The sequence below is a fragment of the Lemur catta genome, chromosome 3 (genome assembly GCF_020740605.2).
Source record: "Lemur catta isolate mLemCat1 chromosome 3, mLemCat1.pri, whole genome shotgun sequence".
NCBI classification, from domain to species: domain Eukaryota; kingdom Metazoa; phylum Chordata; class Mammalia; order Primates; family Lemuridae; genus Lemur; species Lemur catta.
In genome coordinates this window covers 91849668-91875929 of record NC_059130.1, presented here as the reverse complement: position 1 = coordinate 91875929, position 26262 = coordinate 91849668, and the positions used below count along the sequence as shown (strand labels likewise).

Here is a 26262-nt window from a genome sequence, read left to right as displayed (position 1 = left end):
CATGTCAGGACAGTGAAGCAAATCTGTCACAAGTAAAGAGCAAGTATAAGAAAACCCGCATGCTCAGATAAAGTGAACACCCAAGCCCAGGCAGGTTTTCACAGTTCTGTTCCTGGGGAGTATCTATTAGGTCACCATGTCCTTCCTAAATGTTTCATCCTCACCAATGAGTCATGCAGTACTCTGCAGCTGGTAATAGAAGAAAGCCTGGTTATTTTTATTTAACTGCTATTCTACCAGGAGTGACTCCTTATTTGTAAATTAAGTGACAGACCAAATATGTTTTTCACTTTTTAAAACCATTTCCTATAGAAATGAAGGGTGTTGCTACATTTCCTTCGTATTTCCTCTAGTACTCCCAGGACCCACACTTAGGCAAGGGGTCATATCAAGGACACAAAAGTTCACAGAAATCTTTCTTATCTCTATACTTGGAATATCATCTTACACAAAATCACTGAACCAGTTCATATGTTCAAATTTGAAGCCTCTTGTTATAGATGCTCCATATGACTTCAGACCTGGGACTCTATATTTATTAGAAACCTACCTTGTCCTTAGTAAATCCTCTGCTCATAGGCTGTTTCCCCAAGGCATCCGTCTGAAATACATGATGAGACAGGATATTAATCTACACCTTACTCATAAGAAACAGACCACCAAACTAGGTGAGATGCCCAATCTTCTTAATTAATTTTGTACCCGAGAACTTGCTTCTCTCTACTCTTTATAATGATTGTATACATTGCTCTAAAAATGACTGTTTGTGAGACAACTGTTCCCCTTCTAAGATTCTAAGATGCATGTCTGGACGCGGTGGCTCATGCCTATAATCCTAGCACACTGGGAGGCCGAGGCGGGTGGATTGCTTGAGGGAGTTCGAGACCAGCCTGAGCAAGAGTGAGACCCCATCTCTATTAAAAATAGAAAAATCAGCTGGCCATGGTGGCACACACCTGTAGTCCCTGCTACTTGGGAGGCTAAGGCAGAAAGATCACTAGAGCCCAGGAGTTGGAGGTTCCAGTGAGCTACAATGATGCCACTGCACTCTACCCCAGGTGACAGAGTGAGACTCTATCTCAACAACAACAACAAAACAAAAACAAAAAGATTCTAAGATGAAGAGATGAGAAGATTTCTTTGTCAGTAACTATCATCTACTGGTATTGAGAGTCCATTCTACATTTGCCACTGTGGATATGAGGAACATTTTCCAGAATTAGGCCTACTTGGGTTTACTGTGCCCTACCCTCTGACCTAGTCCACACTGAGCCACAGAGCAGGTGAGAAGTGGAAAGATGTGTTACCCAAAGCTGCCTCTTAGTTCTGACAGCACTTTGATGGCAGTCATCCTCAGCAGACCAGAGTCTTTTTTAGTATTGTCTTAGTATTTCCTCTATCGAATTAGACTCCCCCTCAAAAAAGGCCAAGAACAAGTGAAAGTGATTATTTTTTCTCCTAGTGCATTATCTCTGATAAAGGCCACAACCAGAAAATCTGATTTTGAGTTGTTTCTGATAGTAGGGATGGACTGTTCTGAGTCTTCCATGCAATCTCTAAGTTCAAGACCATACTTTTCAGAGGGAAAGAGTACAGTCTACACCTGGGATTCTGAGGCTGAAAAATACTTTCTGCATAAAACCTTGACTTTAGTCACTCTGTACTTTATTAATCCAAACCTTTCATAAGGATGCTCATAGAACCTGTACCCACAAATTAGACAAAAACTTGTTGAATACACTCTTTTTGGTCACACCCTATACACTGGCATCATCCTAGTGTAGCTGTTCCTTCTTATGTAAACTATCTAAAAAGGAGAGAATTAATTTCATTTTCATACCACCCACTTTCAGGTGTACTATGAAAACAAAACAAACAAAATCCTCCATTTGCACGGCTGTCCTTACCTTTTAGTCACCAAGCCCTGTGTATTTTTTCCTTTTATAGAAATAAAAAATTTCTATAAGCCTAAGTACAAGCTTATTGTATTTTATCAAATCAAAGACACCAATGATCTTAAGATGTATCATTATTTTATGTATCAGAAAATGATGCCAATTAAACAATAGCACAATATTTTACTATCACATCTATTTTAAGACAATTTTGGAGATTTTAAAATATGAAAATAAAGTGGGCTTTAGAATTGATGAAATAAGGTAATTAAAATAGTTAGAACTATATACCAAGAAGTCTCAGAAGCATTTAATAAGAACTTTAAATGGGTACTTAAACTTTCTTCCTAGGGATGCTTTGGAAATCTGTGGGGACAATTTTATTGTTGTCACAATAATTTACTGGATGGTGATATCTGCATTTATGGGAGGAACAGTGGTACCAAATGAGATGAGATCTACATAGTAAAGAGCTTTCCCTCAACATACACAACTTTTCAGTGTTTAGCCAGACATCATTTTATAGGTGAAAATACCTATGATATTTTAATATTCATAATTACCTGGACCTAGAACCTAGCTTTTTTCCCCCAAATACAGCTTTATTTATTTATTTTTTTTTTTTGAGAAAGAGTCTTGCTCTGTTGCCTGGGTTAGAGTGCTGTGGTGTCAGCCTAGCTCACAGCAACCTCAAAGTCCTGGGCTCAAGTGATCCTCTTGCCTCAGCCTCCTGAGTAGCTGGGACTACAGGCATGCGCCACCATGCACTGCTAATTTTTCTATTTTTAGTAGAGATGGGGTCTTGCTCTTGCTCAGGTTGGTCTTGGAACTCCTGACCTCAAATGATCGTCCGACCTCGGCCTTCCAGAGTGCTAGGATTACAGACGTGAGCCACCACGCCTGGCCTAAACACAGCTTTAATAAACACTAAATTTCCCAGAAATGTAACTACTATGTAACTTGAGAGACGACTGTACATTGTGGAATCTCAGGTCACAGATAACAACACTGCTCATGGTTCTGGAGTTTTTATAATTACCAATATAATATCCCTTTACCAGTTAGCATTTGCTGCTTATGTGTTTATTGTTATTTTACAAAGAGGTGAAAGCATCTGATGACTACATTAGGTCTCACAGTATGGATGTGTCCCAAAATTTACATACTAAAATATGTATTTTATTAAAAAATACTTTTTATTATGGTTAGGGTATTGTATTAATTTCCCCCCTCCCCTGAAATTATGCATAGAGGTAGGTTATATTGTCTACATACTTATATTGTTTTATTTTAGGGTAGAAAAGGGAGAATTAAAAAAAAAATTATTATAAAAGGGGGATTTTGAGTCCTGTGTGGTAGGGAACCAATGACTCAAAGTAAAAAAAAAAAAAAGAAACTGGGGGCTGAGCGAGGTGGCTCACACCTATAATCCCAGCATTTTGGGAGGCCAAGGTGGGAGACTCCCCTGATTCGAAACCAGCCTGGCAACATGGTGAGATCTCTGTCTCTACAAAAAATTTAAAAATTAGCTGGGTGTGGAGGTGTGCACCTGTAGTCCCCACTACTTGAGAGCCTGAGGCAGAACGACTGCTTAAGCCCAGGAGTTTGAGACTGCAGTGAGCTCTGGTCACGCCACTGCACTCCAGCCTGGGCAACAGAGTGAGAACCCATTTCAAAAGAAAAAAAAAAGACTTCAGGAATGGAGAGTACAGTTTAGCCATTAGCTTTCCTCTCTATCTTGCTAAATAAGGAAGACAGTAAGTGAATATTTACCTAAGAGTTGCCATAATTTAAATTATATCTTTACTTACTCTTCATCTTATCATCATAAAGGTGAATTTCTAAGTCTGTTTACAAAAAAGAGGCAAAGAGCTTTCCCATATAATACTGAAATTTTGTAATTCAGTAATATTTCCAAGAGCTACTGACTTCAATCTTGCTACTATAAAAGTTTATTATAGAAAATGACAATTGTTACAATATTTGTATTAATAGTAGAGAGCTATTTGTTCACATAAAGTTATAAACTATGTTTGTCATAGGAGACTGAATTTGCTCCTCAAACTTGTGATGGTTAACCCACTGACTATTAATCTTGTTGTAATTAACGAAACTAGTTATTAAGACTGAGTAGATTCTCTTAAAATTTAGGATACCCAAGGCAAAAAAAAGTACTAAGTAAAATAAACATCTCTAATTTGACTTTAAAACACAATGTAGAATCCCCAATTTTCCACTATAACTACCTTATTTCAGGCTTTCTGCAGCCCAAACCTAGATCACTGCATATTCTTCTTGGTTCTGGCCTCTCCTATTCCAGTTTGTTCTGTATACCACCCTAGATTAGTATTTTTCAAATGACAGGTTGTGAAATCAATTTAGTAGATTATGATCGGAGTTCTTTAAAAGATGAAAAAGAAAAATAACAAGAATGCACTGCATGTTATAAAAGTAAGCATTGTTTTGTAAAAATGTTTCAGTTACAATCATATACATACCTGTGTACTGAATTGCAATGTAAAATTTCTTTCTTACTGGGGGTTATGGTCAAAAAGTTTGAAAAACACTGTAACAGATTAATCTTCCTATATATAGCTTTCCATATTCTTTTCCCCAGCTTTGATTCCTATTTAAGGATAATAATGGCTAATATGTATTAAGTACATATTATATGCCAGGGACTGGGCTAAAGAGTTTTACATGGTATTATCTCATTCAATCTTCAGCACAACTCCATGAGACAGGTACTGTTAATTTTGTTTTACAGATAAGCAAACTGAGGCATGGAGAAGTTATATAATTTTCCAGAGTCACCCAGCTACCAAGTGGAAGAGCTAGGTTTCAGTCCTTGGCACCTGGCTCCAGAGCCCATCCTCTTAGCAGCTAAGTTATCCTTCCTCTGCTCATTGAGCCCAAATGCCTTAGCTTAGAGTTTAATGTCTAACCTATACCTTTAGTCTTAACATTTTCCTCTCTATTTTTATTTTTTATTTATTTATTTTTTGAGACAGCGTCTTGTCCTGTTACCCCCGGCTAGAGTGCAGTGGTGTCATCATAGCTCACTGCAACCTCAAACTCCTGGGCTTGAGTGATCCTCCTGCCTCAGCCTCCCAAGTAGCTGGGACTACAGGCATGTGCCACCACACCGGCAAATTTTTCTATTTTTTGTAGAGATGGGGCTTGCTCTTGCTGAGGCTAGTCTCACTCCTGGTCCAAATCAGTCCTCACTTCAATCTCCTGAAGTGCTAGGATTACAGGTGTGAGCCACCGCGCCCGGCCCATTCCTCTCCATTTTAATTGGACAAGATACCTTACTGTCTCCTGAAACGCCTTTTACTTCCAAAGCTTTTCTTCTGTTTAAGCTAATTCCTCAACATGGGGGTGGGGGTGATGTTGGGATGAGTGGTTGGTTGTCAGCAAACTAAATCCAGCCTGCCAACTGTTTTTGTTAATAAAGTTTTATTGCAACACAACTACACCCATTCATTTAATATTGGCTATGCCAGCTTTTGCACTATAATAGCAGAGTTAAGTAGCTGCAACAGAGACTACATGGCCCACAAAGTCTAAAATATTTACTATTTGGTCCTTTACAGAAAAAGTTTGATGACCCCTGCTCTACATCAAGTCCTACTCTCTCCTCTCTGCTTAATTTAAATCCTTCACATCCTTCCTAGCCCAGGTCAGGTTCTACCTCCCCTGGGAAATTTTCCCTGATTCCTACAGCCCACCGCCCTGTGTGCCTTGCCTTGACTGCTAGACTGCACCTCCTAGGGACAGAACTACCCTTCTCATACCTCTCTATCTCCACCATGACCACAGTACCTTGCCTAGAAAGAGCAGTATACACATTTATGGACAGAGACTGAGAGAGTCTATGTTCAGTTCACCAGCTGACCCATCAGTGAACCCACTTCAAGGACAAGGATTGGGGGAAGGAGGTTGGAGGAGTGCTGGTAAACCAACAAGTCAAAAAGGGGCAGGTCTTACCTTCTGCTCCACACATTTGATAAAGTCCCCTTGCCTGGAGCGCCCCACAGGCTGTTTCCGAAACTCACTGCGCTTCTCCAGGCGGGACTCAAAAGCAGCTGGGTCAGACCTAATCAAAGGGAAACCAAAAGGTAAACCGCCTGGACCTTTTTGGATTTTGAAATAACAAAGCATCACATTCTACCTCCACAAAGAAAGGACACTGGCATTCAGAGAGGCTGAAGGATTTGTCCTTCAGTCAGTAAGCACTGGGCATGAGCTCAGAAATCAAGAAAGTAGAAAAAGAAATCCAGTTATTCAACTATTGTTACTCCTCAAGGGGCCTGTGTACCATTTTTCTCCTGCAGGCTATTCCCTAGGGTGACACAGGGCTTGCTCCCTCAGATACTTACACTCTGGGTACTTAGAATCCTCAGGATGGGAAAGATACTTTGAGGTCATCTTTCTGGATCACCTTCTCAGGTAAGAATCCTGTAACATCTCTACTAGGTGTCAAGCTTTTATTTGAATACATCCAGTTCTTGGACATCTCCCCTTGCCCCCCAGGTGAAATATCTGTTTTATTCAGATCCTGGTGATTCAGAGGTTTTAGGCTATTTTGCAGAAGATTTAGCATTTGAGTGTCTCCCTGACCTAACCTCCAAAGAACCTGCTCCTGCCGATGAAACATCAGAACTCATCCTGCATTCAAAATGGGGCTGGTCTTCATGCTTGAAGTCCAGGTTGGGGTGCGTCCTTGTTAAAAATTCTTCAGGCCGTGTAGCTGATGATGGGATATTTCATTTTGTACACTTTTGTGAAGACATCATCTAAGGACTCCAGCTCCTTGGCCATGAGACCTGTAGTATCATGGGTGAGGTGTACAGGATCTAGGGATATCCTGGCTACCCCTCTTGTGGACCTTCTTGGACAAGGCATTACAGGGGGCTTCTCTTCCATAAAACTCCTTTCTGGAGATGAAATCAAATACCATTCCCTTTACTGCCATGTAGATGGGCTGATCTTTTTCCTTCTCTCTATAGTGGGCCAGTTCCTCCTCAGTGAAGAGCCACACCAGGGGTTCCTGTTCAGTGAGGCATAGTGCTTGAGTGGCCAGGGCTGTAGGCAGCCCTGGGACCTATGCCAGGAGCAGGGTTGGCTCTGCTAGTGGCCACAGCCACACCTGGGTCTGCCATGGTGAGCATGTAGAGAGGACAAGGGGCAGCCTGAGCAGCAGAGCTCTTGCTGGCCTCTGGGGATATAGAAATAAACAAGAAGGAGTCCCTATGTCAGGGAGCTTACTATCTAGTGGGAGAGACAGACATGTAAATAAGTACATGAGAGTGCTACAGGTATTATGATGAAATTTACTCAAACATCCCCAAATGGCTAAGGTGGTTTCATGCCTCCTTACTTTCGTTTATGCTGCTGCTCCCCTTACCTGGAATATCTCCTTTTGATTTTTCTTTGCTGGACCATAATGCTCAAAGGAAGTTTGGGTGATAGATAAGGCTAAAGAGACCAGCAGGGACTAGGGTGTGAAGACCTTGTGTGAAAACTAAGAAATTTGGATGTTATTCAGTCAATGGGGCACTTTGGACTCTTTAGGAGATAAGAGTATGCGTAAATGTTGTTGATGGGAATGATCTAGCAGAGGAGAGCAAAACCAGTCATTCATCTGTTCATGAATGGGAGCTGATCAAGTACTCAGAGTATGAGTAGGTAACTCTTCAGAGATGCTTGTGTGTAAAGGAGATCAAAGACAGAAGGCTGGATGGACATGTAGGTCAAGGAAAGGTTTTTAGGATGACAAATACTTGAGAATATCTATATGCTGTTGGAAGGAGAACAAAAATATTCATTCAGTCCACCATTGTTTCAGAAAGTGAGAAAGATCACTATAGTAGGAGTGAGATACACTGGGGTAGAGGGGTCCAAGAATGGAGGTGGGATGCTAGCAATGGTCCAGGTAAGGATGATGGAGGAGTAAATTAAGGAGTAAACTAAGGCAGTGGAAGTATAAATGAGACAAAACTCATAGAATTGACAGTATTCAATCTTTGGTTTCCTTTTATAAGACAACTGCCTTCCTACCCTGACAAATTCTCTCCCAAGCCTTTAATTTTCACCTTTGATCTTCGTCAGCTCTTTCCACTTGAACTCTTCAGACCCTACCATGGCCCTCTCATAACCACCTTAAACCCCTCTAATCTCCAGGGACTTCCGTCTGGAAGCTGAGGAATAGTGTTAAGTACCCAGGATTCAGAGTCAGACAAATCCCAGCCCCCTGTGTGACCTCTGGCAAGTCTCTTACTTTCCCTAATCCTCAGTTTCCTCATCTTACTGAGAGGGTTCAATTGATCATCCAACTGTGACACTATTTGTCTTTGACTTGCTCCTCCCACCCCCAATCTCCTTTCCTGCAGTCAGGGGCCTAAGCTATGAGCCCTGGAACCTGAGCTCTGGGCCAGGCTTCAGTTGACTCAATATGTGACCTTGAGCAAGTCAACTCCCTTCTCTGGAAGGCATTTTTCCATTTTTATAATGAGAACACGTCTCTCTGAACTGCTTGCTTCTCAGGGTTGTCATAAAAGTCCACCTTAGCATTTCCAGAACTAAAGCACAAACGCAGACAAATGAGGAAAGAGCCTGGGCTTTGCAGAGACTCCCAGCTCTGACGCTAATTAGCTGAGTGATCTTAGGCAAGTGACCTAGCCTCTCTGAGCCTAGATACATCATCTGCAGAGTGGCGACAGTATTAGTGCCCACCTCGCAGGGCTGTCGCAAGCTGGGCCGCGCGCCGCCCCTCCCCCGCTCCCCCCGCCGCCAGGGAGCCGGGGCCCGCACCTGCGCAGCTGCTGGATCTTGTCGCGGTAGCGGTCGTAGAAGGGGTTGGCCTCGAGCTCGGCCTCCGCCCCGACCCTGCTGCCGTCGGCGCCCCCCTCGGGCCCGCCGGAGCCGCGCCGCACCGGGAACACACGCAGCTGAGCGGGTGACACGAGCCCCAGGCCCAGGGCGCGGCTGCGCACCGCGCACAGGCCCCGGTAGAGGCCGGCCACCTGCAGGACCGCCGGTCCCGCGCCACCCGCCGCCATGGCTGCCCCCACCTCTTCTTCCTCCTCCTCAGGCGCGCTGGCCTCGGCCCCCGGCCCGCGCGCCCGCTCCATCCCCCTCCGAGTTCCCCGCGCCCGCGCTGCGGCACCGAGGTTCCGCACACCCAAGGTTCCGGGCGCAGCAGAGGGGCGAGGCGGGGCAGGGTGGGAGCTCGCCGCTCTGGCCCCTGCACCGCGCGCTCTAGTCGCCGGTGTGTGCCACGGCCCGCCTCCTCCCGGGAGGCTGCCCAGATTACGCCCTCCCACTCGGGACCAGCAGCCTTTGCGTGCCAAGTCTCCTCTCTAAAGCCGGCTGGGACTTCCAGGTCCTCTTTTTAAATTCACTTGGCACTCCCTGTAATAGTCTGTCCTTCAGCATTGAAGGCCCTTTCATCAACTATGACCACAGCAACAACTTCTTTTTACTGAGGTTACTATGTGCAGGACATTTTGGCGGCTTCACACCTGTAAGGCTGGTGGCGGGCACTCCTCCCCTCCCTAATGGAAAAAGAAGCCCACGACCTGCCAAGGACAATGCCTACAAGGCCCAGCTAAGTTAAAGGACGACCACACCTGGATGGTTACCCTGATAGGAGTCTCGGTTCCTGGAGTCCACACATACCACCGGCCCCTCCTATTTCTCAATACCCGCCCTAAAACTGCAAGGGACAATTCCTTGTTCTCCCCACCATAAATCTTCCTGCCAAAGAAACCCCTACCCCCATCCCTAAAAAACATATATAAACCCACTCAGACTTCTGGGCGATGCAATTTTTCGGGTCTCTCTCTCTCCTCCCCCCTCCCCCCACACCCAAAAGTCTCACCCGGGTCCCTCTCTTGGGACTCGTTACCCTCACCCAGGAGCACCCTAATAAAGCCTCTTTACTTATCCCTTTCAACTCTGCTCGTCTTTCTTTCTCTGGTGCCAGCCAATCCAAAAAACCTTACATTACCCTGTGAGGTAGGCGTTATCTTCATTTTATAGGTGAGAAAACTGAGGCTGAGAGTTGTTAAGTGACTTGTCCAAATTCTACCCAAGAGCTGGGTTCTTTTCAAGATGCCAGCTGCCTCTGAAGCCTCGGCTCCCTCTTCTTGCTGGCATCCACCTTGAATTCCAGACAAACGGAACCACTCTCCTGTCCCACAGAGCCATCAGGATTTGTCCTTGGACAAGTCTTTATTCAGGCTCTTTTTGATGCCTGGAATGCTCTCTCCTTCCTCTCTCTTAACCCAAATGCCACCATCTTCCTGATTTCCTGAATCAGGTGTGAGCTCCTGGGGTCAGGGACAGTTAACACCATCTTTGTGTCTCACCTGCTCACAGCACAGGTGCTCTGTGACAGCACTCCTCAGTCTGCCTTGCATGGAAGTCCTTCCTGTCTGGCTCTGACCAGATAGAAACCCTGGCTGGGGCAGGGATAGAGCCTTCTACCCTGTTCAATGCAACCTGCACTCAGGGACATCAGCCTTGGGCCCTGCCCTAGACCAGGAACAGTGTAGCGAAAAATTAGTAAGTTCTTCAAGGGTGTCCACCCGGACCTGGCTTGGGGTCCTTGCACTTGCTGTTCTTTCTGCTCTGATCTTTGTGTGGCTTCCTTGTCATCATCTAGGGCTCAGTTCACCTGTCAGCATCTCAAAGGAACCTATCTTGATGAACCATCCCCATCCCTTTATAGTCTTTATTCCATCACCCTATTTTATTCTGTTCATAGCAGTTATCATTATTTGAAATTCTTAGATCCGTGTTTATATACATTCATGGGGCTTACATTCCATTGGAGTGAGATAGAAAATAAATAAATAAATAGTTAGGTGATGCTACATGCTATGCAGGGGGAAAAAGCAGAATAAGAGACAGAGATAAGGAGACACTCAAGCAGCGACCTTAAGGTAGTGAGGGATTATCTGTATGGATATCTGGAGGAAAAGCCTTCCAAGCAGGGGGAACAGCAAGTGCAAAGGCCCTGATGAGGTTACTGTGCCTGAGTGAGTGAGGGCACAGCAGTAGAACTGAAACTAAGAAGGTACAGGGAGGGTTAGATTGCTCAGAGCTTTGTAAGCCTTGATTAAGAACTAAGATTTTAAATCAGAGTGAGATGGGAAGTCACTGTAAGTTTTGAGCAGAGGAGTAACATGATCTACTTTTATTATAAAAAGGATCATTCTGGCTGCTGGTGGAATTTAGGGTATGTGGGATAAGGATGGAAGCTCTCCCACAAGTGACTAATTTGTTACCTAGGACTTTCTTGGTTTTAGCATTGAGAGCCCCATGTCCTAAGAACCCCCTTAGTCCTGGGCAAACCAGGATGTTGGTCACCCCACAGGGAGACCAGTAATCCAAGTGAGAGATGCTAGTACTTGGACTAAAATGATAGTGATGGAAAAGTGGTCAGATTTCGGGTATATTTTGAAAGAAAAGCCTAAAGATTTTGCTAATGGAGTGAATGTGGGTGTGATAGAATGAAACGACTCCAGGATGACTTGCAGGGTTTTGGCCTGAGCAATTGGAAGGGCAGAGATGCTATTTATGAAGACGAGGAAGGTTGCAGATAGAGTAGATTTTGGAGAATGGATGATCAGGAATTTGGTTTTGGAGATGTTAGTTTGAGACCATTCCATAGACTGGCAAGGAGGGATGTCAACCAAGCTGTTCGGTATGTGAGTCTAAAGTTCTGAGTAGTGTTCCAGGAGATACACAGTTGTGAACTGTCAGTGTATGTATGATGTTTAAAACCATGGATCTGGATAACTGAGGGAATGGATGCAGATAGAGCGCTAAGGATTGAGCCCTAGGGCATGCTAACATTTAGAGATCAGCGGAAAGAGGAGAAATCAGCAAAGGAGACTGAAAAGCAGGGGCCAGTGATGTAGGAGCCAGGGATAAGCGGACCCTGGCTTTCACACTCTGTGTGAAACAGTGCCATAAGTCACATACTGGAGGATTATTAAGAGGAGAGTATTAAAATAGTGCCAAAAAGCCTAGGTAGGATCAGTGGTGCAACCTACTGGGAGGCTGACTTAAGCTTCATTAGGGAAGGGCTTTCTAACTGAACTGCCCATAAATGGACCAACCTGCTTCAGGGGTGGTGAGCAAGTTCCTGACGCAAGTGAGTCCTGAGTTGGGGGGATTAGTGGCTGGGTCAGGAAGATCTATCCCAGGACTCAAGCATCTGATAGGAGTTGGACTAGACAACTCTCAAAGTCCCTTGAAACTGGAGATGATGTGATTCTAGGAAGTCAACCAAAAGGACTGTTTGCCACAGAGTAGGGGTCGAGCCTGAGCCCAGTGGGATGAGCAGGTATTCAGTGGTGGGAAGGTGGGGAGGGGTGCTCCTTGGTGAAGGAGCAGCATGAGCACAACTCCAGAGACCTGAATGAACAGGGTCTATTAAGAAGTCTGGCCTGGCCAGAAAGGGAAGGTGTGTGAAGGATGAAGAGGGAGAGGATGCTGGAAACAGATGTAGGGCCAGATGATAGGGAGCCCCCATGGGGCCTGATGCCCAGGAAACATCAGCCAGCACTTGTTGAAGGAAGGTAACTAAACAAAAGAGAGATTGTAGGAGCCAAAGAAGGAGGTGTTGACCACATGGTTCCCTTAAGCAGGTTTTCTCCTGACAACTTGGTCAGAGACTTGTTCAGTGCAGGGCTGCCCAATGTTCTGTATCCCCTGCCCCGCTCCCCCCTGGGGACAGGTACCCATCAACTGTTCCCTAAAGACCAGCAACATAGATAAGCCCCTAAAGGAACAAAGGCCCTTTCCTAGGGACTGCTCTGTGGGTTCACCGTAAGGGGCAGAGCACACAATTTAGTGGGTGGATCAGTCTCTGATAGAAGTGGTAGAGAACACTATGCCCACGAGATGCCACTGGATGGAGTCCCGTCCTTCCATGAACCCAGGACCACTCCACAAGCACTGCTCCTGGAATGCCTAGTGCTCAGAACCCAGTGGCCTCTCCTTTAGGGAACAATGGGGCCTGGGCATTCTGGGGACTCCTATTGGCTGGACAGGTGGGTGGGTGAGTTCCCTCTACCCAGAGACATCAGCCAGGTACCAAAGCTCAACTTCATGGATTCCCAGCAGGAGGACTTGAGCCTCCCTGGCGGTAAGTCCCCCTCTAATCTCTGTCTCTTGCCTTGGGGCAAACACTCAGGGAAGATCCTTGGCATGGATAGGATGGTGGCTGCCTGTATGGAGGAGTGCTAAGCAGTTAGGAGATAGTCTCCTCTAGAAAACTAAGGCAGAGATCACACTTTGCCCAACCAGAAGAGATACTGTGAATAGCCCAGGACAATCACAGCTGAACAGTGAAGGCATGTGGTGGAGTGGGAGGGAACACTGGTGTCCCTGTCAACTGGTGAACTTTTACTCCCTTGATGGACTTGCCCTTCGTGAGGCTTCTTAGTCTGATGGATCGGTTGGGTCCTGGGCTGGGAACCAGAGGCTTGATGGAGCCTGGGCAGGCCACGCCCCCTCTACACCCAGCCTTCCTGATCCGTAAAGAGCTATAGGTGGCACTTAAACTCCCTGGAAATCTAGGTCTGACTGAATAACAGAATGACGAGGCAAGTCAATGAAGAGGGAGGGAAGGAAGGTGAGAGCAGCTAAGTGGATCGAGTGATTGACGATGGGTTAAGTCAGGGAGAGGCCCCTAGCTAGAGCGCTCAGCCAGCCTGCCTCTTTTTCTTTCTTACTGCCTTAGTGTGGGTCTCACTGTACTTTGGATTCCTGGGGCTGTGTTCTGTGGTAACCGGCGGCTGCATTCTCCTTCTGCACTGGAGGAAGAACCTGCGGCGGGAAGAACGAGCCCAGCAGTGGGTGGAGGTGATGAAAGTTGCCACGTTCACCTATAGCCCACTGTTGTACTGGATTAATAAGCGACGGCACTATGGCATGAATGCAGCCATCAACACAGGCCCTCCCCCGGCTGTCACCAAGACTGAGACTGAGGTCCAGAATCCAGATCCTTGGTGGGAGTTGGACATCCCCGAAGGCAGGAGCTATGCTGTCCAAGACAGTAACCCCAAAGCGGAGGCCCCGGTTGCCTTGCAACCTGCACGGCAGCTGCCCCCACAGGAGCCCCTACCTTCCCCGATGTCAATGTTGCAGCCCCAGGCCAGCTCCCCGCTCCCAATTCCCATCTTTCGGGAGGCACCCTTTCCCCTATCCCTCTGCAACCTGCCTCCCATGCTGAACCACTCTGTCTCCTACCCTCTGGCCACCTCTTCTGAAAGGAATGTCCACTTCCACTCCCTTCCCACACTGGCCCACGGAGACCACCGCTTCAATGCCAAGCCTTTTGCGTCAGAATTGTAGGTTCCTCTCCCTAAGGGAGCTGCAGGTATCAGGCGCAGAGTAAGAAATGGAGCTAAACTCAGGGAGGTGTTACTGACACAAAGGTCAGGGCCCATCTGGATGTCACATTATGAAAGATTAAAAAACATCCAAGGTTCCCTTGTGTCTCATTTGCTGTTCGGAGGGCAATGTCCTTCTGCTGTTTGATGGGGGTACTTTGCAAACCAAGTTGGTCACTGAATCTCACCAATGTAAATGGGAACTGGAGGTTGGCTGTGGGGAGACACATTGAACCAGTACTTGCGCACTCAATATCCCCCCACCCAGTATTTTTTTAAGACCCAAAATGTGTGCCAGGCCTTGGGCTAGGTAGCCAGAGGCACTGCTATTCTGTGGGATGTGAAGCACAGCTCGCACAAGAGTGATAGCTGCTGAGGGCACACGGCTGTGGCAATTCACAGTGGCTATGTCACAGGCAAAGCAAGTCATCGTGAGAACCACGAGCCACACTACACTACTGGCTGAACTGCATTCTTTGTTATTAGTATCTGTGATGTATTGAGTTCTTATGTGTCTGTCTTTATACATTATTTCTAATAACTCACAAGAACCCTGCCAAATGGATAGATGAAGAGGCAGGTTCCAGGGGCATATGCTGCAGTTTTCTTATGTTGCAGAGCCAGTTCTCAAATGTACATCTGCTTGGCATCAAAGTTCCTGATCTTCCCACCACACCTTCCCACAAGACACCTTCCCTGATGATGTCTTGTTAGAAAACACTTGGTGAATGTGGAGGTGTAGGGTGTCATTAACTTGGTTTGGAGGAGGGGCTGGTCAGTGAACCCCCCTAAAATTATACACAAAAATATATCCACAGTTTTGGGATCCATACCCTCCCCAAACATAAGGATCCACTACATGGGAATATTAATAATTTTTGTACCTTCTGGAAACGGTCCTAAAAGGAGACACAAAGATAATACTGGATATTTGGACTCAGTTTCAAGATAAGAAAGACCAGCTCTGTCACAGGATATAAATGTCTCTCTTTCACTTTGGAAATGATCAACTCCTCTCACCCTATTGTTTGTCAATGATCTAAGCTGTATGTATAGTCTTCCCTGAGGGGAAGGGCCACCCAGATTTTGTGTGTGTTCGGGGGAGAGGGAAGGAGGAGGGATTCCAAGAATCTAGCAAATATGTAGAGTTATTTTTTTTCTTATTTTTCTATGTGTAAAAAAATTCCAGCCCCTGTATGACCCGTCTCTAGCGATGGATTTCAAGTGGGCCCCCACTCCCTTTTTAAAGGCGGTGGAACATTTCTTGCAAACATGCTCTTATGTTGAATCTCTAAATATAAAATAGGCCTAAGTGGTGCTTCTTGGCTGACTCGGGTGGGGGCTCACTCCTCTCCCACCTCACCCCTCCCACCCTGGAGATGCCTAAAGCCTGGGCTCTGCAGCCTTTGCTTCTTCAGGCCCAATACTGCCATCCTTAAGGCAGATTGTTGAACATTACTTTGTGCCCGCCATCTAGTACTCCTTGCTTTCAAAAGGAGTAAGGAGTCCATAAAAACAGGGATCAAAGCAGATTTTTTTGCTTAGTAATTGGGGCAGTGGGAGACGCTTTACTCAGACACAGTGAGAGAAAAAGGAAACGTTTTATTTAGATAAATTAAAATGGCTATATTACTGATATGAAATAAGCAAAGCTCAAATCAAGTCATGGAAGCCTTGAATTCACGCCATAAACAGAACCAAAATTGCTCATATTAATACATTACCAAAATAGCTCCATTAAAACAAAATAGATTTACATTTCTTAATATGAGAAAACAACAAGGTAGGTTAGGTTCGTATAACAAACAATACACGCTCTATAAAGTTTCAGGAATACCCAAACGTGTTCTGGTTTGGATTGAAAGAAGGGACCACATCTAGCTGGTGCTGGTAAGTGAGCCAATGAGGTGTGTAGCAAACAAAACCTATCACTAAAAACAACTCAACAGGCCATCATATGAGTATGAGGCCATCACAGTCAAAATCGTCAACTGTGACCGCTGGGACCAGCAAGGGAGCTGAAGGGGTTATGTACAGCAACTGTAAAGAAAGGAAACTCCAGTGGAAGGGAGAATGGGCAGCGGCAGGTGAAGGGTGTCCACTCTTCAGCTTTGTTGCATCAGACATATTCCTGAGTGCCAGGCACCCCTCTGCCCTTTAGATGACACTGCATTCATCTTGAAGTTAGGTACTCTCTTCTTGTGGCTCTTCTCTTTCTACACTACCTTTTTGCCTCTCTGTTTTATGGGGAGGCTCTTTTAGTAAACATTATATCAGCTAGTACAAGGCAAAAGAAAAAAAGGACCAAGAAGCAGTGCTTTGGGTAACTTAGGAAAGAAGCAGTAGGAGCTGCTAGGCTAAAACGGTAAAAGGATTTAAAATCAAAACCAAAACCAAATTCACCATCACTACCCAATCTTCCTCTCACAGCAGCAGCAGGTGAGGCTTGACTACAGCTGAACACAAGTCACAGGCTGGGTAAGTTAAGATAAATAAAAATCTCAAATCAACATTGAGTAGGCTTATGGGGCTCTTTTCTTAAGCCAGTGAGTATGTTCAAGTTAGAGCAAAGGAGTTCAAGATACTCTATTTCTGCCTGGAAGATACGGTACTTTCTCAGGCAAGATGACAAGGGTATTCATAGGTCTGAGAGTATAGCATAAACACCTCTGCCAAACTTGGTGGGGGAGAAGACGGTACTACACACTGGCTCAGGGATGCTGCTAGTCAGACAAGCTTGAGAGAGGTAGGAAGAACAGAAGATAAACTAAAAAACAAGATGGACTTCACCTACAGCTATCTGATGCAAAAGAAAAGTACATACAACAAAGAGTTAAAGTGTCTTCGAAATATCTGCCTATGAATAAGAATTTGAAACTAAAAAGGACAAGCTACATTACCCTCAAGTATATTTCATATAAATCAGTTCTTGAAAAAAATACCTTCCAGGTACAGACATACTATTCATGGTCAGTATATACAAATATAGCAGTATAATTCAATTTATTGCTAGAATTTTATTTGGTTGTTATAAAATCTGTAAGGATGTATATGTTAAAAAAAGGGGGGGGGCATGGAAGGCAGCCAGAAGAGCGAGAGTTATCTTCAAGTTATCTAAAGTGCCAGGCTAATTTTATACTATACTTTAACCTTTCCAAGAAAGTGAAATCGCTTAGATGAGCAAGGGAAATGTTAACGAAAAAAAAAGGGAGAAGCATAAGCCATTATGAGATAAGCAGACACATTCATGGAAAAAGACTCATCTTGCTTTAACTAAATTTTAATACTTCTAGAAAAAAATTTAAGGTTAGTCAACACCTAACTGAACATCATAAAGAAAAAAATCAGCCCTTAAATATTTAAGGGTGCTAGACTGTATTCAAGGCTGACAGGGCAACTTGAACAAAGTTAAAAAGGCAATGATCTCTATGAAAGAAGTCTGTGCCGTGAAAGCTTCTCGTTTCTCCCCGACTTGGCCTAAAACAAAGTTATATAGTTTTTTCCTTTTGTGTTGCCCAAAGACTGCTTCTAGGAACAACACATCAAGTTTAGACTCAACATACAGGGGACATGGAAGTATTATTCCTTCCAGTCCGTTTGTGCCAGGTCCACCAAAGTATTTGAAGGGAGTATTGCATTTGTGTGTATTAGATTTGAAAAAACTTGCTACCATCGCATGAAGGCCCCTGCTCCAGGCCTGCCCCACCATACTTCAGCATATTCTGGACAGAAAGCCTCTGGCTACTTCTGAGCTGATAACTCTAAGATATCAAATATGATTTCACATGTTTCATTTCATAACCTTTTTGGCCTTGTTCTTCCCACAGAGAAACATACCAGGTTCTTCATTAGCCCTCAGGTAAAATCTCAAGGGGTGTTGTTTCATGGGTCAAAATCAGGGGCATAGCTCTCCTCTAAGGCTCTGGATGGTCAGTCTGAGACAGTGACGGGGGAAGTTAGCCCTGCCATTCAGAATGGAGATGGTACTGGAGGTGGAAGCCAGCTATAGCTTAAAGATAAATGTGAGTGGGTGGGTGGGGGAAGACAATCTAGCTTTCTGAAGAGGTAAAATGGATAAGGTTTTAGGCTCATAAACCCTGAAATAAGATTAAAAATGAGAAAAATCCCCAATAAGACTTCTCTGATTCCCAGGTTGGGATTAGCTGAGGGAACAGGAACAAAGGACCAGAATCCTACTTTCCTAAGCCTGGAGTCAGCACTGTCTTCACAGTGTCCACTCCCTGAATCTATTCCCCCAGCCACCAAGCCAAAGCCCATAGCAGCATCTGGGCCTTTGAGGGATGCCTTAAGGAGATGTGGACACAGTTTCAACTGCTACCCAGATCAGATTAGCAATTTTTAATAACAAGTCATTTCTTCATATGCTGTTCAAAACCATTCTTCCTACTTTCCACACAATATGCACAACCTTTCTTTCTTTTTAAATATTTACAAACAGAAAAGGCCTATCTTTTAAAGAAAAGACATTTTCTGAGTCTCTATAAAGTGCAGCTAATTTAAGGCAAATTTATGTGAAATATAAAAGGTGGCTTATTCTCTCTATATACACATTACCCAGTTTTAAAAGATAAGGTCTCCTCCTCTCAAAAAAAGGAAAGAGAAAAAAAGAGGGCTTTATTATTTTCTTCTGGCAATTTAAAAATGTAAGATTTTACTGGTGTCAGGAAATCATAGATTTCTGAACATCATATTATAAGTAAAATGGTCTTCTTTCTTAAAAAAATAACTTTTATATAGCTTCTTCAAACAATTAAAAGGTGGCAATGTGTCTGCTACAGTAGTTTGGAGGACTAGAGGACTGATGGGTAAGGGTGGTTTCTGTTAGGTAAGTAGCTATTAGGCAGTCCAGAGTACACAGCCATTTCTAAAACATGCCCAGTGAGGCTAGACACCTAAGGCTACTCTTAGCTCCAGGAATGAGTATCTTCCATCTCCATCGGAATCAAATGCTCTCAAGCTCTCTGGTTCTGGCATGGCAGAACCAAGTGAGTTCCAGATTTCCTGGTAGGTCAGCTTCCCATCCACGTCTTGGCCAGTCTTGTGGAATAAATCCTGAAGATCTGTTGAAAAGGAATTACAAAAAATGTATATGTCTACACATATAGCTAAATTTAGTTAAAAGTAGCCTCAACTGAATTTAAAGCACTAAAGGAAAAGCTACTTTCCATATTTTGTTTCCAAAAGGTAAAGTTTAGGGTTTCCCTAAATCAGAAAGACTAATTTTTGATCCTTTAAGAATGAGAGGAAAACTATATGGCACTATACCCCAAAATAGAAGCAGTGACAGATGATCACAGGAGAAATGAATGAACTGGCTTTCTCTCTATCCAGGGCCTTTAGATTTGCCAAATTTTATTCTTAAATTGAAGGGGAGAAAAGGAATACAGAGGCCTAATGAGCTACTTGATAGGAGCTAGCTTATGAAATCCTTGTGGCATATTGTGAGATTTCTTGTTGGATAGCTGGGTGGGGATTGGAGGAAGAACTTGGAAGCCCTCAAATAGTAACAATCCCAAACACTCACAGTTTTCTCATTTTTCATAGGAAAACCAAAGCTCAAAGAGGAAAGTAACTTGCCTAAGGTCACATAACTCTTAAGTGGACTAGAATACAACTTTTCTTATTACCTAGTCTGTTGCTCATTCTACTATGTGATATTTTCTCTCTGGATCCAGAAATTAAGCAGCTCAAGAACCAGGGACTCAAAATCACAATGAGATACCACTTCATAATCACTAGGATGGCTATAATCAAAAAGACAGGTGATAGATAACAAGTGTTAGAGAGGATGTGGAGAAAGTGGATTGAACCCTTATATTAATACATTACAGATGGGCATGTAAAATGGTACAGCCACTTTGGAAAACAGTTTGGCAATTCCTCAAAAAGTGAGAGTTATCAAATGACCCAGTAATTTCATTCCTAGGTATATACCCAAGAGAAACGAAAACTTACTTCTACATAAAAACCTGTATGTGAACATTCATTGCAGCATTACTCCTAATAGCCAAAAAGTGGCAACAATGTAAATGTCCATCAACTGATGAATGAACAAAATGTATGTCGCTACAATGGAATATTATTCAGCCATAAAAAGGAATGAAGTATTGTTACTTGCTACAGCTTGAATAGTGATAAAAAATTATACTAAATGAAAGAAGCACATTGAAAGAAAAAAGCATACACAAGGCCACATACTGTATGATTCCATGTATATGAAACACCCCAAATAAGCAAATCCATAGAGGTAGTGGTTGAGAGACTTGTGGTTGCCAGGACTGAGAGCAGAGGGGCTGAGGAGTGACTGTTTAATGGGTATAGAGATTCCTTTTAGGGTGATGAAAATGTTTTGGAATTAGATAGTGATGGTGGTTGTACAACCTGCGAATATAGTAAAAAAACCACTGAAATATACATTTAAAAAGGGTGAATGTTATGGTATGTAAATTGTATCTCAATTAAAAAAAAGAACCAGAGGACTCTGTATCTCTTCAAAGCATGCTCTCTCTACATGTTTTTTTTTTTTTTTTATAAATAAGAAAGTAATACTACCAGTTGATCTATCTTCTGTTTTATTTGTAAGGCACTATTTGAGCCAATAGGATTGGAGAATTTCTATCAATAGTCTCTTCTGATATTTTTCTCAAGGGCCCCATAATAAACACTTAGGAAGGCTGATTATTTACATAACATTTTAAAAGGACTTGATTGGGTTGGGCACGGTGGCTCACGCCTGTAATCCTAGCCTTCTGGGAGGCTGAGGCGGGTGGATCGCTCGAGGTCAGGAGTTCGAGACCAGCCTGAGCGAGACCCCATCTCTACTAAAAATAGAAAGAAATTATCTGGACAACTAAAAATATATATAGAAAAAAATTAGCTGGGCATGGTGGTGCATGCCTGTAGTCCCAGCTACTCGAGAGGCTGAGGCAGTAGGATCGCTTAAGCCCAGGAGTTTGAGGTTGCTGTGAGCTAGGGTGACGCCATGGCACTCACTCTAGCCCGGGCAACAAAGTGAGACTCTGTCTCAAGAAAAAAAAAAAAAAAGGACTTGATTATGTCCTCATAATCAAATGGAAGATTTAGTCCCTAACACTAAATAAGGTCAATGGGGCTTATGTTCCTTTAGAAATCTTCCTAAATTCCTTTACTTTCTTCATTTATTCAATGCCACATCTAGATTCAACAGGCCTCTTGCTGTTTGGTACTCAGGAAGAATAAGAATGGCCTGAAAGGAGGGAAAATAGTTGTTGTGCAAAGTCCAGTTCATCAAGGAGTTCTTGTAAACAAGCTTCTGAATAGGGCCCTACTCTCACTCCTATGAAAGGCCCAGCAATGCAGCTAATAAAACCTCAAAAGCTCTCTGAAAGCCAGAAAAGCAAGTGGTACACTTGCTCCCAATGCCTGCCACCAAGTGGCCACCTGGAATTTTTTTTTTCCTGGCATGAATTTATACAATATGCTATGTACTTGGTAGCAGTATTCAAATAAAAATATCATTGCTGCTTCATGTCACTTCAAAAGTGAAGTCATTCAAAAGTGCTAAAGCCTATGCTGAGGACTGAAGCACAAAACTAACAGTCTTTTCCCCATTCATTCTCACCAATTTGTGATGAAATAATGGAGAGTGGGAGGATGCAACTTGTGTTGCCATTAAACACACCTTGACAGTCTCTTCCCAGAAAACAGAAAAAAAAAAAATTGGAAATAGGAAAAAGATAGTCACACTTAAATGGTAATATAAATTTTTAAGTCTTCTATGCTTTAAGAATTTAATTGCAGCGTGTAGATAACTCATTCATTCACTTAACAAAGTACTGTGCTAAGGGCTGGGAGTAAACAAGACACAGATAGTCCTTACCCACAGGAAGTTAAACTTTGTATCTCCCCAGGATATTACAACAGAGTGACATGTGCTAAACAGGGGCAAACAAAATATAAGAGCGCACAGGAGGTGCATAATCCAGTCTTGGGAGGTAAAGAAATGTTTGCCAGTGGAATGGTTTCTGAGCTAAAGAAAAGAGCCAGAGGAAGAGGGCAGGTGGACAGGAGCTGGTGATTTGTCAGGCATTTAGCAAATGCAAAATCAGGAAGCTCTAAATACCACAGTGAGGGACAGAACACACACTGCTTGAAGGCAAACACATCTTCCTATGAATCATATCCTTCCCACTAATGTTTATTTTGCTGATTTTCAGCAGAAGGGTCCCTCGTTTTTTTGGAGGGCCCTGACAAACAGGGTCAACTTTTACTTTATTTTGCTAATCTCATAGTATTGTATTTGTTTTTATGCCTTCTCCACTAGATTGTAATGTCCTTGAGGACAGAGAGACCATATCTTATGTTGTTTTGTTACCGCTCAGAACGGGTCTAATGAGGCTCTCAGGGAATGAACAAAGACCCTAAACAAAATTAATAGAGAGACAATATAGTACACTGGTTAAGAGTGCAAACTTTGGTGTCAGACTGCGTCGGTTTGAATTCTGCCTCAACTGATTATTTGCTGTGTGGACTTAGGCAGTTTCCCTATCAGTAAAATGGGTATAATACACAAATACTTATGTTCATAGGATGTTATCAGGATTATATAAAATAATGCATATCTATCTGGCCTATAGGAAGTGCTAAATAAATGTTAAATATAATTTTTTTGTAAGTTAAGAACACATTAAAAAGTTATTACTTGGAACAGTCCCATCATTACCCCATGGTATGAAAATTTACCTTTAATGCTAGAAATTCCTGGTAGGGAGATAGGTCTTAGTTGGGCAGCTTTCTCAATTGAGCCTCCAGGAGACTGTGAAAATTTTGGCAATGCTGACGGCTTTGATGTGAAACTCTGTACTTGCTCTGTAACAAATACATATGATTTCATTTAGTATTATTGACTCTAACACCAAATTAAACTAGTATTGAAGGTCACCTTTTAGGGCAACTGCATATGTACTTTTTTCAGAAACAGTTGAGACTTAAGTAGTATAGTGACTATGGGAAGTTAAAGGCTTGGACTGAGATATGTTTCTGGGCAAGTGAAGATCAGTCTTAAATTATGTCAAGGTTTGAAGCAGCAGTCTCACTGGAAGATCTTATGGTCCAAGTTAGCATTTTACATGTTTAGATGGTAAGAGCCTAAAGCTGCCAAGTAACAACAGCATAGTGGTTGGATATTAAAGATCTTTTGACACCCTGGGAGATGTGCCAGCATCCTGTAAGCCCAGACTGGGGATATGTGTCAGCAGACAGCCTGGTGCTAACAGTGCTACCACAGGATCATGTAGCACAATGCTAGGACAAGGCCTCCCTCTGTAATTCTGTTTCTTAACCAAAAGAAAATTCAAGAGAGGTTGTATTATTTTTCCAAAACTGAAAAATACTTTTGGGGGGAAAGGGATCAAAGCCAACACAGTCCAATGCCTTGGTTATATCCTCATAGGACCAAAATTAGTGGAGGCTGATGTACCAGCTAATATTGATTAGCTAGGTCCCTACCTAAAGCCAAGGGCCCTTTTAATCCGATGATCCCATCACTATTTGTTAATGATTTTCAGAAGGACTAATATTTATTTTAAGGTAAATTTTATATACTTACAGAAATGAAAAGACTCCCATAAACAATATTTAGGGCTGATTTAATATCTGCTATGACAGTAACATTTTTGCCTATAATTGGATGCAGACAGCATGGAAAAGTCTATTTCCAGCTAAACATTACCCATTCTTCCCTTAATAGACTAGAATACAAATCATGTACAAAATGGGCTTTTTCTAAATGAAAGCAAAGTGTTTCAGCTTCATCTCAGTGCGCTCAGGCATCACTCACTTGGTTCGATCAGTACGGCTGGAACACCTTCCCCGCTCCCTGTGTGGGAGGCAAGCTGCCCAAGCCTGCATGAAATATTCAGAAGCCGCTCTCACCTTCACTGGCAGTCTCTGGAGGCCTGTTGCTCTCAGGTTTGTTTGTGAGAGCGCTGATAAGCTGCAGTTTCTCTCTTAGCTTGGATACCTGAGAATTTGAACTATCTTCTTTCTGTTCAAAACAAAGATCACAGAAGGTTTAATTAAGGTGGAAGTACGGCCTCATCTGAGTCTCTGCTATATTCCCAAAGCCAATTTAGCACGTAATGCTTGACCCTCAGTAGGTTCCCTATAAAGGCATTGAAGGAATGAATCAACAAATACTAGAGATATCTTTGGTCCTCAGCGTTGATGAGTGCCTGGCTGGATTTGAGACCATTAAGGGAACATTATGGTACAGATGATCTGATTCACTATGAAGATTTCGGCTGAGGAGGGAAGGCATGCATGTGTCAGCAGTAAAGGAAATGTACCCTTGCTCAGGTGTGACACCCATTTCCTAAATGAGTAGGACATTTTGCAGGAGCTATTTCACACTAACTAAATAACTTTCCTGAATATCTTACTTCACCTTGTGACTAGACCACATTAGGCAGTTTCATGCTCTTACTATCTTGAAAAAAAAGCAACTAAACAAAAACAAACCACAGTATTCCCCCATCTTCCCTCTATCTTCCTGGTGACCATTCAACTGGTAGCAGGAACTGTTAGGAACATGAAGAAGGAGCTGTAATATTTCAATTCATAGCCTTGCTTGCTTACATCTTTTAAAAAAGTTTCTTCCCCATACCCTGCCTCAGTCCCAGGAGGATCTAGAGTGGCATATAAAAATACATTTACTTGTAAAAAGAGAGAAGTCTGGTTTCTATGAGGCTAGTTTCTAACTACTTAGGCTAGTGTGAAAAGTCCTGATCCTATGTTTAATTAAACATCAATTCATTACACATTTCTTTTATTCAATATGTATTTACTTACCTTGCTCCTATATTTCTACCCTAATAGTTACTGTACGTATTCACTCTTGGTTTATTTAGGAAACTAATATATGAACATATGTAACAAAAACTAGGTACTAAATGCTTAAAGAATTAATGGTAAGGAGAAATTATATATGGTTAGGATGTTTAGATGAGGTAGGACAAAGGTACTGATACACTGGGGAGACAGTTAAAAACAAAGGGTCTGAAAATAAAGCCAAGAAATTTAGGCAAAAGTGTATACTAGTTTTGTGTTCTGATATTTACTGTTAAAATGTGAACTGTTGCTGAAATCACTACTACTTTCTAATAGTATTAGTGCTAATTTTTTTGTGCTCTTATATTTTTCTTGTCATTCTCTAGGTGAGGTTTAAAAAAACTACAGAAGCAGTTAGAAAACTCAACCAAAGCCTAGCATTAAAACCTTAATATAAGTGACTTTATCTAGTCTATAAAATTATTAAGGAAGAAAAAATAAAGATGGAAAGCATCACATCAAAAGCTGCCTATACTGTGGTTCCAGTCCAAGTTCATTTCCTTTGAACCTCATATCTTCTGAACTTCTCAAATGCAATGTGCATCTGAGATGATATTTTAGTCACTCAGTCATAATCTTCCTGGCTTTTCCTTTATCTCAGCTCAGGGCCCATATTAAACACCACTCTAATCAGAGAATGTTGTAATCAAACTTTCTGTCTTAGGATATTAAAGTATATCACAGATTGCTTTGACAGTACATCTGGGAAGAACAAAAAAGGGGAAGGTACAAGGTGAAGGGAACTGGCTGAGGCTCTTAAATGGACTATGAATACATTAAATTGCAATCTAAAAATAGGAAATAATTTTTAGGTTAGACATCATTTTTAGATTATCTGTGCCTCTGTCCCCCAACATCAGTATAGATGCTTGCTGTCTTAGTTTAAAAGTCATTTCCTTAGGGAAGACTTTCTGGTCCTCTGACAGCCCCCTCATCATACCCTATACTTTTCCTTTGTAGCACTTATCATACTTGTGATTCATGATCTATTCAATTATGTGTTAATGATTTTCTGACTGATGGACTTTGAGCTCCACTAGAATAGGGGTCACGTGTCTGCCTTGCTC

At 42.9% G+C, this 26262-nt stretch overlaps 3 protein-coding genes across 7 annotated transcripts in view; 1 reads left to right on the top strand and 2 right to left on the bottom strand.

The window, feature by feature from the left end:
- Nucleotides 1-9178, bottom strand: part of ATPAF1 (ATP synthase mitochondrial F1 complex assembly factor 1) — a 44738-nt gene extending 35560 nt beyond the window's left edge. For all 4 annotated transcript variants that reach the window (XM_045545486.1, XM_045545488.1, XM_045545489.1 and 1 more), the window contains exons 1-3: nt 8712-9178; nt 5886-5994; nt 551-601 (exon numbers count right to left, since the gene is read on the bottom strand). In XM_045545486.1, coding sequence (XP_045401442.1) covers nt 551-601; nt 5886-5994; nt 8712-9031 — 480 coding nt within the window. In that variant the 5' untranslated portion in view covers nt 9032-9178. The remainder of the gene's footprint in view (nt 1-550; nt 602-5885; nt 5995-8711) is intronic.
- Nucleotides 9179-13007: 3829 nt separating this feature from the next.
- On the top strand, nt 13008-14270 carry TEX38 (testis expressed 38). Its single transcript, XM_045545493.1, has 2 exons — nt 13008-13059; nt 13657-14270. Exons 1-2 carry the CDS (start codon nt 13023-13025, stop codon nt 14268-14270), a joined length of 651 nt encoding a protein of 216 aa, XP_045401449.1. The 5' UTR covers nt 13008-13022.
- Nucleotides 14271-15890: 1620 nt separating this feature from the next.
- EFCAB14 (EF-hand calcium binding domain 14) overlaps nt 15891-26262 on the bottom strand; it is a 40274-nt gene continuing 29902 nt past the window's right edge. For both annotated transcript variants that reach the window (XM_045545483.1, XM_045545484.1), the window contains 3 exons: nt 24242-24353; nt 23051-23176; nt 15891-19389 (listed from right to left, as the gene is read on the bottom strand). In XM_045545483.1, the coding sequence (XP_045401439.1) occupies nt 19214-19389; nt 23051-23176; nt 24242-24353 (414 nt within the window). In that variant the 3' untranslated portion in view covers nt 15891-19213. The remainder of the gene's footprint in view (nt 19390-23050; nt 23177-24241; nt 24354-26262) is intronic.

Coding starts and splice junctions, on each gene's coding strand:
- TEX38 (XM_045545493.1), top strand. CDS start 13,023: ATGGATTCCCAGCAGGAGGACTTGAGCCTCCCTGGCG. Junction 13,060..13,656: donor GGACTTGAGCCTCCCTGGCG/GTAAGTCCCCCT, acceptor TTACTGCCTTAG/TGTGGGTCTCACTGTACTTT.